This window comes from Rhinatrema bivittatum, chromosome 1 (assembly GCF_901001135.1).
Source record: "Rhinatrema bivittatum chromosome 1, aRhiBiv1.1, whole genome shotgun sequence".
NCBI classification, from domain to species: Eukaryota; Metazoa; Chordata; class Amphibia; order Gymnophiona; family Rhinatrematidae; genus Rhinatrema; species Rhinatrema bivittatum.
The window spans coordinates 642,833,049-642,846,138 of record NC_042615.1 but is presented as its reverse complement, the minus strand read 5'-3'; the positions used below and the strand labels follow the sequence as shown (position 1 = coordinate 642,846,138).

The 13,090-nt window shown below is 42.3% G+C and overlaps 1 protein-coding gene across 1 annotated transcript in view; it reads right to left on the bottom strand.

Annotated features, from left to right (window-relative positions):
* Positions 1–13,090, bottom strand: part of ST8SIA4 (ST8 alpha-N-acetyl-neuraminide alpha-2,8-sialyltransferase 4) — a 324,338-nt gene that overhangs the window by 212,827 nt on the left and 98,421 nt on the right. Inside the window, exon 3 of the mRNA XM_029572693.1 lies at positions 695–952. Coding sequence (XP_029428553.1) covers positions 695–952 — 258 coding nt within the window. The remainder of the gene's footprint in view (positions 1–694; positions 953–13,090) is intronic.

Here is a 13,090-nt window from a genome sequence, read left to right as displayed (position 1 = left end):
GCTGTGCTGAATCAAGACAAATGCTAAAATGCAGAGTGAGTCACAGAATGCTGTAGGAGTCAAATAGTTGATGCTGTTTGGCAAAGACTACTATGCGAATGCAATGGCTATCAGACATACATAGTGAGAATGCATGTTTCAGTTATTTAGTAGGGCTAGATCACAATCCTCTGGCACTTATAAGCAAGTTTTTTAAGAATTTTAATTGTTTCATGGAATCCATAAAATGGTAGGGGGAAAAAAATCAAAGAAAAAGTGGCAAATGTGCTCGATTTTTTTCTTTTGGGGATGGGCGACAGTGGGGAAGAGACAGTGGGATAAAGCTGAAGCATTTTCAGGAACATATTTCCTGCAGTACAGTGAGAAACTAAAGGCCTAGTTCAATTAAGGGTTGATATCACTGTGCCTACAGAATAGCAAAATGTGTTCTTTAAAAAGTCCTGATTAATTATTCTCCCTAGTATAATGGCTCCATAACGTACACATTTTCGGACCAGAAATAATCTTGTCCCTACAATGCAAAAATGCATTCATATTTAGATGTCACAGCTGAACATATCACTTCAGATAATTCAGTCAGTAATTCCAAATAAGCCGTGAAATTGAGATCACAAGCTAATGCATTCCTGTCAGTTTTGCCCATGTAATATAGAAGATAGCAAGTTATAATATTTAGCAACAGATGAAAGCTCACCTTATTACAAAGTCATGGCTGTCAATCTCCTTCCCACATTCACTGTCAAGGAGTATTCCAGAATTTCCCACGACTGCGCATGTTTTAAATCGACGGCTCTTCATTGGTGATACCTCAGGTAAGAGACTGTGTAAATTGTTTGAAATGTTCAGTGTGCGACGTCTATCCAGCACATAGTGAATGACATCTCCAGGCTTGAAACTGCTCTTGACCACCGAGACATCTCTCTCTGCATCCAAAAATCGAAGAATATCCTTTCTAAATTGGAAAGAAAAAAAAAATTCAGGATATTTAAATGCTAAACAGAAACCTTTACTTTTCTGAATTGCGAAATAATATGATGCCTATTGTTCAAGTCGATCCTTTAAGTCTGACATATATTTTCCAAACATGTGGCTATGTCTGCTACAAAAACCTGAATTGAAACATCCAAAAAGCCAGTTTTGATCTTTTCTGGCACACATTACTCTTTTGCATGAGTAATATTTGCTGAATCGGAAAGCTTGAATGGCTAAAAGATATTTTAATTGAACATACATTGTAAACACAATGAAGCATATTTGCTAAAGGATTTCTTCCATGCCTATTGAAATATCATTAGTAACATGACCCAATCAATCTAGTGCATGACCAAAATGAAACCCAGTTTCAGTGTAAGAAACAAGCAAAGTTCCGTTTTCAAATTCTCACATCTAAACGTTTGAATGAAAAAAAAAAGCATTCTACCTTCATTAAAGAGCATATTCACAGCACATCTGGATTGCCAAATCTGTTAAGTTTGTGTAATTTGTGAAAATCAGCACAAAGAGATCTCACCCTAGATACAATTACATGTTACAGTTAGATCATAAGTATCTGATCTTCATAGACAGGTAGTATACTAATGGATAACATACCAAAAAAATGTCTTCACTTTACTCTGCATCAACTTCAATAAATGTATTAACCATTGAGTACAGAAATTATCAGAATCATCTGTGGTATGCAGCAAAGGTATACAGAAATGAATGATATTTGAAAGCACAATTCCAGGAAAAAAGGATATCTGCTACAAGCATAAACCTTTTTTCCACACAAACTACTTATAGTATCAACATCTTTGCTGGTCATCTTCAGAGCAAACAAATAAAATAACAGTAACAATAAACAGTTGCTTAGGAGATTTGATTACCTAAGTGTTTATCCACCCTATTTACTGTAGAGGGTTTTGTTTTTTTAAATATCATTTTCGTGATATTAACAATGGATGCAGTTACTTGTCAATACCATTAGTGCAGGTGTACTTAAACTGATATATACATTACAACCTCAGAAGAGCTGCAAGGATAGAATGATCATCAGCCCTATGATACCGCCATGTACCATACAGATCGTATCAAAAGTGACTTCATGGCTCTGGGAGAGATGGTAAAGCAGATAGGTGCACAGATGGTATTCTTCTGTATCCTCCCAGTCAAGGATAAAAGGCCTAGGCAGGGAAGCTCTTATTCTAGAGATAAATGAATGGCTGGATAGATGGTATTGCAGAGAGTGTTTGGCTTCCTAGATCATGGGCTGATGTTTCAAGGACTGCTGAATTCAGAAGAAGGGATGCAGAGCCTTTCAAAACAGACTGGCAAACCTCCTGAGAAGGGCTTTAAACTAGCATCATTGAAGATAGGTTAAAAAAAACCCTAAGGTAAGTAAATCATTAAATACTTATATATAAATGGGAAGAAAGGGTAAAATATGGAAAGCTATTTACACTAATGCTCATAGTATGGGAAATAAAGTCTCGGATCAGGGGGCAGTCATTGAAGAAGCTGATTTAGATGTAATAGCTGTCGCGAAAACTTGGTACACAGAAAATCATGACTGCATATAGTTATACTAGGTTACAATCTATTCAGGAAAGACCAGGTAGGAAGGAAGGAAGTGATTACAAGGTAAGGAGAATGAACTGTGGATTAATTTGGAAAGGAAGCATGGAACATTGTTTATATTGGTATAATAAAAGACTCCATCATAGATAGAGGCGATGGATAGAGATTTAATGGAGGATATTCACAAAACTGCTATGAAAGGGGGGAGGGGGGTGCTACTGTTAGGGGATTTCTATCACTAGATGTTGACTGGGACATCTCTTCTCTTCTAGAAGCAAAGAGATCCTGGATTCCCTGCAAGGAGAATTGTGTTCTGTCAACTGGAAAAGGGCTGGTTATACTGAACTTGGTGTTACCAATGGGGAAGGTCGGGTGTTGTAGTTGATGATCATCTGGGATCCAGTGATCATCAAATGGTGTGGTTCAGTATTAGAGCATAAAAGATGAAGGTGCATTCAAAGGCAAGATTCCTAGACTTCAGGAAAACAAATTTTGTTAAAATGGGGGAGTATCTCAAAACATTGTTAACTGATTGGGAAAATCTAGGGGGGGGAAGAAGAAGAAGGGTGGGCAAAAGTAAAAGGAGATATTATAAGAGCAACTAAATAGGAAAGTAAGTAAATAAAGGAACGAGGAAAAAGAGGCTGCTATAGTTTTCTAAAGAAGTAGCTGCAAACGTAAGGGAGAAAAGGTTAGCATTCATAAAATACAAAAGATAACAGAAAGATAGGCTACAATATCTAGAAAAGTTAAGAGATGTTGGCAAAGTAGTCAGGAATGCAAAGATTCAAATGGATGAGAAAATAGCAAAAATGGTTAAATGGGGAAACGACTTTTTAAAGATATGTTTGTGATAGAAGGAAGTGGAAAAATGGTATTGAGAGACTCACAGACAAAGGGAAGGAATATGTGGAGGCTGAGGAGAAAAAAGCAAAATCTCTCTCTCTCTCTCTCTCTCCACACGACAAACAGCCCAAGCTCCTCAAAGAAATATACACCTAAAAATGGAAAACGCCCTCCAGCTCCATGCCTCGCCCGTGCCACTTCTTATCTCATCCGTCCTTTCAAAACTGCCACCCTTATTGGCTACTCTGAAGCCCTGCCCACTTCCGGTGCCCTAGGCTACCACCTACCCCACCTAATGCTTCTGCCGGCCCTATTCAGGCTCTGAAATTAACCAAACCTGATTACTGTAATGCCCTATTACTTGGGATTACCTGCATATGCAACCCACCTACTACAGCCGGTTCAGAATTCAGCTCCCTGCATCTTAATAGAACCGTACAAATCCTACTCTGGCCTCACTTCATACTTTTCTGCATTCAATATAAAGTATTGACAACATTCAAATTAATTAATGACAACTCACTAATCTGGACCAGCATGTCATTATGACTTTACAAACCTTCCGACAATTACATTGCCTAGAAAAAAAACTTCTAGATGTTCCTACAATAAAAATCGCCAGGCTTGATATGACAAAGGAAACGGGCATTTTCTGTTGTGGGCCCCACCCTCTGGAATGCCTTGCCTGATACATTACACATCTAAAGGAATTCAAATGTAATTTAAAAGCACACTTATTTAAAAAGGCATTCGGCATTAAGGCAAAATAGGCCTTATAACCCAAGTTAGAATGCTAGTACTAAAGAGTAACATCCCACTATTATTACTTCGTATAGATTACAGAATCAATTTTATGTCATATTAATATTTATTATAATATAATGTTGGTGTTAATCTGTTATTTTATATTGTGCATGTAATGGTGTAGTTGACCAATCCTCTGGAGAGAGCAGTTTATAAAAAATGTTAAATTAATAAAAGTGATGTAAAAATCAATTTTCAGAATAGTGTGTTCATGAGGATCGAACTAAACAAAGTAGATAACGTGATGGGGGATGGACGGGATATATCTGAGGGAACTTAGAGATGTCCTGGCAGCTCCGCTGGCTGACCTTTTCAATGCTTCTTTAGAGTCCGAAGGACTGGAGAAGGGCAGATGTGGTTCTTATTCAGAAAAGTGAAAGTAAGGAGGAGGCTGGGAACTGCAGGCCAGTTAGTCTGACCTCTGTGGTGAGCAAATTCATGAAATCGCTGTTAAAACAGAAGATAGTGCAGTTTCAGGAATCCAATGCACTGCAAGATCTGGGGTAGCATGATTTTACCAGAGATAAATCTTGTCAGACAAATCTAATTAATTTCTTTGATTGGGTGACCAGAGAGTTGGGTCAAGGGAGAGCACTAGACATAGTTTACTTGGAGTCCAGTAACGCTTTTGACACAGTTCCACACAAGAGACTTAAGAAATAAATTGAGCGCCCTTAGTATGGAACCTAGAGTGACTGACTGGGTTAGAAAATGACTGAGTGGGAGGTGACAAAGGGTAGTGGTAAGTGGAGTTTATTCTGAGGAAGGGGACATTATTAGTGGTGTGCCTAAGGGTTAATACTGGGACCTGTTCTTTTCAACATTTTTGTAATCAAAATAGCAGAAGGATTGTTGAGAAAGCTTGTCTTTTAAGAACATAAGAACATGCCATACTGGGTCAGACCAAGGGTCCATCAAGCCCAGCATCCTGTTTCCAACAGTGGCCAATCCAGGCCATAAGAACCTGGCAAGTACCCAAAAACTAAGTCTATTCCATGTTACCGTTGCTAGTAATAGCAGTGGCTAATTTCTAAGTCAACTTAATTAATAGCAGGTAATGGACTTCTCTTCAAAGAACTTATCCAATCCTTTTTTAAACACAGCTATACTAACTGCACTAACCACATCCTCTGGCAACAAATTCCAGAGTTTGTGCGTTGAGTAAAAAAGAACGTTCTCCGATTAGTTTTAAATGTGCCACATGCTAACTTCATGGAGTGCCAATGATATTAAAATCTGCAACAGGGTAGACAGGAAGGTGTGGAAAACACGAGGAAAAACCTAGTAAAGCTTGAGAATGGTTTAGAGACTTGCAGCTAAAATATGCAGAGTAATGCATTTGATTTGCAAAAACCCAAGGGAAAGGTACAGTATTGAAGGCAAAATTCTTCTAAGCACAAAAGAGGGGCAGAATCTGAGGTGGCCAAACAAGTTTATGAAGTGATGGCAAAAGCCAGAAACAAGCCTGGCTGCTTAGGAATGGTCAGCAAAAAAGGGAGGTGATAATTGTTCTTGTATAGGTCCCTAGTGAGACCTCATATTTCTACAGTTCTAGAGACCATATCTTCAAAAGGATATAATAGGATGGTGTTGGTCCAAAAGGAGGCTACTAAAATGTTCATTGTTCTAAAGCATATGGGGATAGACAAAGATCTAAACATATACACCTTAGAGGGAAGGAGAGATAGGGGACATATGATAGTGATATTTAAATATTGCTATGTTTTGTAGGGTTTGCGTGGACCCTTGGACACTATGGCAGCTGACCACACCCACAGAGGAAAGCCCCGTGAGAGGCCACAGGTCAGGCTCAGCTCCGGACACACAAACACAGATTATATCTTTTATTAGACAGTTTATGAAGCCACCAGAGGTGGCGGTAGTGAGTAGAAGATGGAGCCCGGCTGGGCTAGTATTCCTCAGGGCGCTGGAACAGCGGCTTTTCCGGTAGCAGTGCTGTAGGAAGAAGTGAGGAAATGAGTACACTGCGATATTCACAGAGTCCCCAGTATGGAGAAGCCCCGAGATAGGGAGAGCTGGCCCTCAAGGAGCGAGTACCAGATCCCTGGGCACAGAGACTCGTTGGCAAGTACTCACACAGCAGTTCTCCGTGGAAGATGCCGGCACTGGTGCTGGAACGGAGGCAGGCCCTCGAGCAGCAAGTACCTGGTTCCAGGGAAACAGCTCTGAGATGGTAGTTGTACTCACAGATGGTGTTTGTAGCAAATTCTTCCAAGTAGAAGAGGAGATGGACACAGGCAGAGAGTCAGGGAACATGGGCCCTTGAGGAGCGAGTACCGGTTCCTGATAGCGACCTGAAAGAAGCAGAGAGGCCTCCGAGGAGCAGGTACCTCGTTAACAGCAAAGAGTCCAAATAGAAGTTGGGGGCAGAGTAGCTGGGTACGGAGAGTGAATCCCATCCGTAGGAATCCCCCTTGCTAACTCAACGGCTAGCAATAAACTGTAGGCTTAAATATCTGGGCAGTGTGATGTCATCACAGGGGGACGCACCTGAGGAACGCGCCAATGAGGAAATAAGAATGAGTGCCACGCGGCACTCATTCTTATTTCCTCATTGGCGCCCTAAGGTACCTGTAGAACATGGTGGGAGGCAGCGCCCAAGCCAGTCCGGGGACGCCGGAAAGGACGGCAGGTGGATGCCGCGGCAGCCAGGCGTCCGTGAAGAGCAGGAGGAGCCGCAAAAAAGGAAAGGTAGGCGGAGTGAAGCAGTCGGGAAGTGATGGTCGCAACAAATATCTTAAAGATTTCCATGCACAGGAAGTGAGTCTCTTGCAGTTGAAATGAGGGTCTACAACTAGGGGGTCATGTAATGAGGGTAATGTCTTTGGAAATATTTCTTTAAAGTTAAGGTAGTGAATGCATGGAATAGCCTCCCAGTGGAGGCAGAAGAGGCCAAAACTGTATCTAAATTCAAGAACGCATGGGATAAATGCAGGGGATCTCTGAGGGAGTGATGGGAATTCTAAGGGCTAGATAAATTGGACAGATGGGCAAACTGCCATCATATTTCTATGTTCTAACTATGGAGGAGTAGCCTAGTGGTTACAGCAGTGGGCTGAGAACCAGCGATCAAATCCAACTCCTCAGACAAGTCACTTCACCTTCCATCGCCTCAGATACCAATTTAGGGCCTAATTTACTAAGGCTTTTCTTCCAATGTTTGTTTGGGACTGTAAGCCCTCTAGGGACAGGGAAAATGCCTATTGTAAAAGGATGTAATTTGCCTTCAGCTACCAAAGAAAAGGCTTGAACTAAATCTAAACAAGATCTGCCAGCAAACTAAAGCCTTCACATAGAGTATATTTTGTTTGCTTTCCTGCCATGTGTTTTCAAATACCATTCTCAAATAATATGATAAGATAGGCATCTGATGTGAGCAGATGGCTTTAAAAACAAGCTTCAAATTAATCAATTTGACCTGAAATAAATCAATATAGTTTTCACCTTTATCAGCCATTAAAAATAAAATGGATTGCACATTGCCATGTGGGAGTATTGGGTTTGATTCTCAGGTCAAGTCTTTCATTTCCCAGGCTGACTTGAGGCAGGGAATGCTGGAGAGGGTACCATTCACAGCCACAGGGTGGGGATCAAGTTCCAGTTGTCATGCAAATATTGATACTTAGTGGCTGGCTGGACTTGGAGCCCATAACCAGGACAGGCTGGGGCATGGAGAAACATCTCTCCCCCTCCCATATGCCAGTGTCTCAGTCTCCCTCCTGCCTCCTCACCTAACTGCAGGGTCTGTGGTTCTTGTTAATTAAGCTCTTTCCATAGTAGGCTCTTCTTCACAGCACCCTCTGTCTGACCCAATATGGCAATCCTTATGCTTTTATGATACATTCACAGACAGAAGAGCAGTATGAGGAAAAACACCATGCTGGGAAATGGATGTAACTGGAGTCAACTTTGTTGGTGTAAATTGATTACCACTCTGGTGTCCTGCCTGTCAATGTCTGCATTCACACATGAGTATCAAAAAGTACACCCAATATGGAAGTTTCCACCCCTGGAAACTTCCAGGGGTGGAAACCTCCCCTTCCCGTCCCATTCAGAGAATCCGTGTCCTGGGCTGCATGGGCTTGTGACTGTGTAGAAGGGCATAAACTCCAGGACTGAGGATGACCCCCTGCACATTTCAGCCAGAAACACTGAAGTAGGGGCTGAATCTTAAATAGATACAGCAATTTCTTCCCTTAAAGCAATCAACCAACCAAGGATTATTTTTTTCAATTAAAGTAAAAGCCTGATACATATGCTTGTGCTTAATGAGACAGACATGGCACACTGTGGTCGAGCGAACAGCGCCTGACATTGCATGGCAGGCAAAGAAAGCCCGGCTTTCCTAAAGGAATGAACTGGCGGGAAATTGCCACACAGATTGCAGCACTAATTTATGGGCCCAACTGCCACTCAAGGCAATAAAGTTAAGAGAGTAAAGTTTCTTCCCTTTGTACTCTCTGGGAAGAGAGGTTCCAGAGGCAGAGTTCACCGACAAGCTTGGAGAAGGGCAAGTTGAATGCATTATGTCTATATATAACAGTAACTTAACTATTCTCCTTTAGAGCAGGATTTTGCAGGTGGCATATGGCAGATCCATATGCTCTGAAAATTAGATCACCTGGAGAACCTGATGGTCAGAAGTTGGAATCCTTAACTTGGTCCTGCTGCCAGAAAGGCCAGCTATAGATTCCATTTCTTCCCTAGGCACTCAGTTTAGCCAAGCCCGGAAATAAGCAAGTTTGATGAGCTTGCAGGTCTGAGGCCGGTCACAGTAAAGTCTCTGACTGGAGACACTCTTGCTTTAAAACACTGTGGTGTTTAAAGTTCATTGTCCAATTCTGAAAGTAGAATAAACCAATTTCTTCTTTCAGAATGTATGTTTCTATTTCCTGATTGAGATGTACAGAGGCCAGGAAGATTGCAAAGGAGTTCTTGGGTTAAATTGTCAGAGCTGATTTCTCCCTCACGCACACACACACTCGAAAATTTCACATTCACCCTACTTTAACAAACAGAAAAGAATAGCTTTAAATGCCTTTATCGTAATTATTTAGAGACTGTGTGTGCAAATGAAATAGGACCAAAGCAAAATTGTTTCATGATGCATCACATACAGCATGAAGGCCCAAGCAGAAAAAAACAAATGAAACATTAAAAGCATAAATGTCTGAAGCTGGCAAAAAGATAAATGTGGAAAGGCTTATGTAGAAAGTATTTCTCCCCATAGACACAGGATTAGCATATCTGGCCCAAAGTTAGGCAGGATATCTTACAGTTTACAGACAGTTAAAATAATAATTCCTACCTAGTAAATAGGATGGACTTTAAAGTCCTCTGGGTTTCACCGATTGTCACATTTTGAACCATGGGGGCATGGGGGGCAGGGAGAGGCACTGTAGTACGGTGGGGCTGAAAGCACAAGAGTCTGGCTCCAGGCTGCACAGGAAGAAAAGATTCCTGAAGTGCCGCATCACAACAGCTGTGCCCTTGACAAAACTCAGATAGGCACAAGCGTGACGGGAAAGATGTGCAGACCACCACCACCACCGCTGCTGCTTACCCCTAGCTCCCCAGTCACAAGCAGCGATTTACACAGAGAAAAAAAACTTCTATGGGAAAAGTCAGATTTAGCAGCCCTTCCCATCGCTATGGCATTTTGGGAGAACAAGGGGTACTAGATATACATTGCCTTTTACTTTTAACCACCCGAGAAGTGTGGTTATCACAACACTGTCCATATACATGCAAAGTATGCCAAATGCATCCAAGAAACAGTCTGTGGTTCTTCTCAAGCTAATGAATTGTCATACTGTATGTGTCTCCCATGTTGAACTCATACTTCGGTTCCTTTTACACATTTGGTCTTTTTTCCGTCATCATCTACAATGTTACTATAAAAATACAGTCTTTGAAAATTTACTCCCAGATATATAGTGCTGTTTTAAGAATCCTAAAGATAAGCTACAAATCACAACTCTAGCCAGACAGATTTTTCATTCATGTCTCTCGATGGCTGAAGAAAAGTATTCTAAAAGTAGCATTAAAGGCAACATCCACATATCTCAACATCAAACAAGTGTCTTGAAAAAGATATGTCAAGCTATAAAGTGTCTGCTTGATAAATGTGTTTCCCTCAAAAATAAAGATGAAACCAGTGAGGCAGGCACAGGATTTTAGAAGCTTTTGTTAAGTTTTGTTTCACCGTTGACCACATGACTTTTCACTAATCAGTAATGGAATATGCAGAGAACAGGTACAAGGTTTCTAGTCAGCAACTTAGAGGACTACAAGATTCTCTCAGCAAACAGGAAAGTATTAGAACAGCTGCCATACAATTAAAAGACGATGAAATAAAATGCATTCTTCAAAGTTCTATTTTTTTGCAAACATAAAATGCCAAACCTTATTCTGAAGCATTAAAATGTTATCTAAAAACTAGAAGTTCCACACAGAACTAATGGAGTCTACTTTCCAAAACGAGTGCCCAAGTTGTGTGCATGTCTCTGTGTCTATGGAGAAAGCTACACATCAGACTCCTGGCCCCCATGACATTCTTTGAAAATCTGCAGTGGATTGGAAGCAAAGTCCCATAGCTGTAGCTAGCCTATGGCCGATATGGCCACGGCCATAGGCGCCTATCACCATGGAACGTTACTCTCAATGTGGCTTACAAGTTGCCTTCCCTTCTCCTGATAAAACCTTAGAGGTAGAGCTTTAAAAAGTAGGCCGGATTTTATAAGATACGCGCATAGCCGCGTGTATCTTATAAAATCCGGGGTCGGCGCGTGCAAGGGCTGCGCAAAATCGGCAGCCTGTGCACGCCGAGCCGCGCAGCCTGCCTCCGTTCCCTCCGAGGCCACTCAGAAATTGGAACGGCCTCAGAGGGAACTTTCCTTCCGCGTCCCCCCACCTTCCCCTCCCTTCCCCTACCTAACACACCCCCCGGCCCTACCTAAATCCCCCCCCCACCTTTGTTGGGCAAGTTACGCCTGCTTGAAGCAGGCGTAATGTGCGCGTGCCACCTCGCATCCCCCGGCACAGGCCGCAATGCCGGGGGACTCGGGACCGCCCTCCCAGCCCGCCCCCAAACCATCGCCATGCCCCCCGCCGCCCCCTGACCCCCGGACACACCCCCCGGACACACCCCCTCCCGCCCCTTTTACGAAGCCCCAGGACTTACACGCGTCCTGGGGCTTTGCGCGCGAGTGCCCTGCACGCGTAAATCCTCCCGGATTTATGCGCGCAGGGCTTTTAAAATCTAGCCCTTAGTCTTCAAGAGTTCTGCTGCAGCGGGGAATCTCTACTCCCCTCAGCAGTCTCTTTGAAGAGGAAAGTGAGAATTCCACCGGAACAAAAATATAAACGCTGCTGCTCAGCCGAGGTGGCCTGCACAGGCCACACCTCCCTCTGCAATCAGTCGCGTGCCTCTCCCACCCGGCACTCAGCAGCAGCATGGCTCATGGAGCCACCAGAAAGGTTTTCCACTCATCCCCCAAAGTTAGAAGTAGGAGGAGCAGCATGGCCCACCAGCCAAAAGCAGCAGCTTCAATCAGGAGCAGGAGCAGTGCAGATTTGAGGCTAAAAGTAGGGATTGGTGAGCCCTGGAACTGGAGGCTGCTGCTGCTATTGCTCCTTGTGCTTCCATAGGGGGGCAATGTGAGAGGTCTGTGTGCATGCGTGATTGAGCATGGCACATAGAGAACATTTGTGTGTATGATTGAATATGGCAGAGAGCATGTGTGTGTGTGTGCGCATGTGATTAAGCAAGGCAGAGATTGAGTGCAAGTGGGTGTGTGATTGAGCATGGTAGAGTGTGTGTGTGTGTGTGTGTGTGTGTGTGTGTGTGCGCATGCATGTGATTAAGCAAGGCAGAGATTGAGTGCAAGTGGGTGTGTGATTGAGCATGGTAGTGTGTGTGTGTGTGTGCGTGCATGTGTGTGCATGCACATGCACACGTCATTAAGCACAGCAGAGAGCGAGTGCATGTGTGTGCATGAGATTGAACAAGGCAGAAATTGAGTGTGTGTTTGTGTATGTGCAGAAGACTGAGTGTGGCAGACAGTGGGTGCTCAGGTGTGTGTTTATATGAGATTAAATGCCGCAGAGAATATATGTGCATGAGATTGAGCATAGTAGAGACTGAGTGCATGTATGCATGAGATTTAGCATGGGAGACAGAGAGGAGAAAATTTGGGTGCAACAACCCACTACTTTCCCCCTGTTAATCCATTGCAATATCAGGGCATCTGGAAATCAAGTTCCCAGGTATGGATAGCGGAGAATTTTTTTTATTTTTAATCCTTACATTTTTTAATTATTGATGTGATATTTGATGTGTCTGCTGTTTTAAAATATTTTATTGATGTTTGGAAAAGTTTTATGAGTTTTTAATTATTGGATGTTCTATTCCTCAGCTGTTTTCAAATATTTATTCTTTATATTAGTATGGCTTTACTATTATGATTGAAACTTTATATTTCTTGATTTTATTGCACTGCATACAGAATCTGGCTTGTGGTTTCCAGTGCAGTTTTTGTCTGCATATTTCTATTTATATTTTATGGACTCCTTATTCTGTATTTGAGAGCCTCTGTGTTCTGCATGTATAACTGAGGTGAGGGACTATTCTAACTTGCTGTTTCTTTGAAGGGATCTATAGTAGATTGGCTTGTTCTGTTTTCCTAATAGAAGGTGCATTGGTGTTTCAGGACCTGGTGTAATATTTTGCAGTGTTGTGTTTTCACAGCTATAGTTGCTACTTTTTGAGTGCTGGCAGTTAATGTTGTTTTGGTATGATAGGTTTACTGTATTGTAATTGTAATTCAGATTACTCATATCGTTCTCAGGACCAAGCCCATAC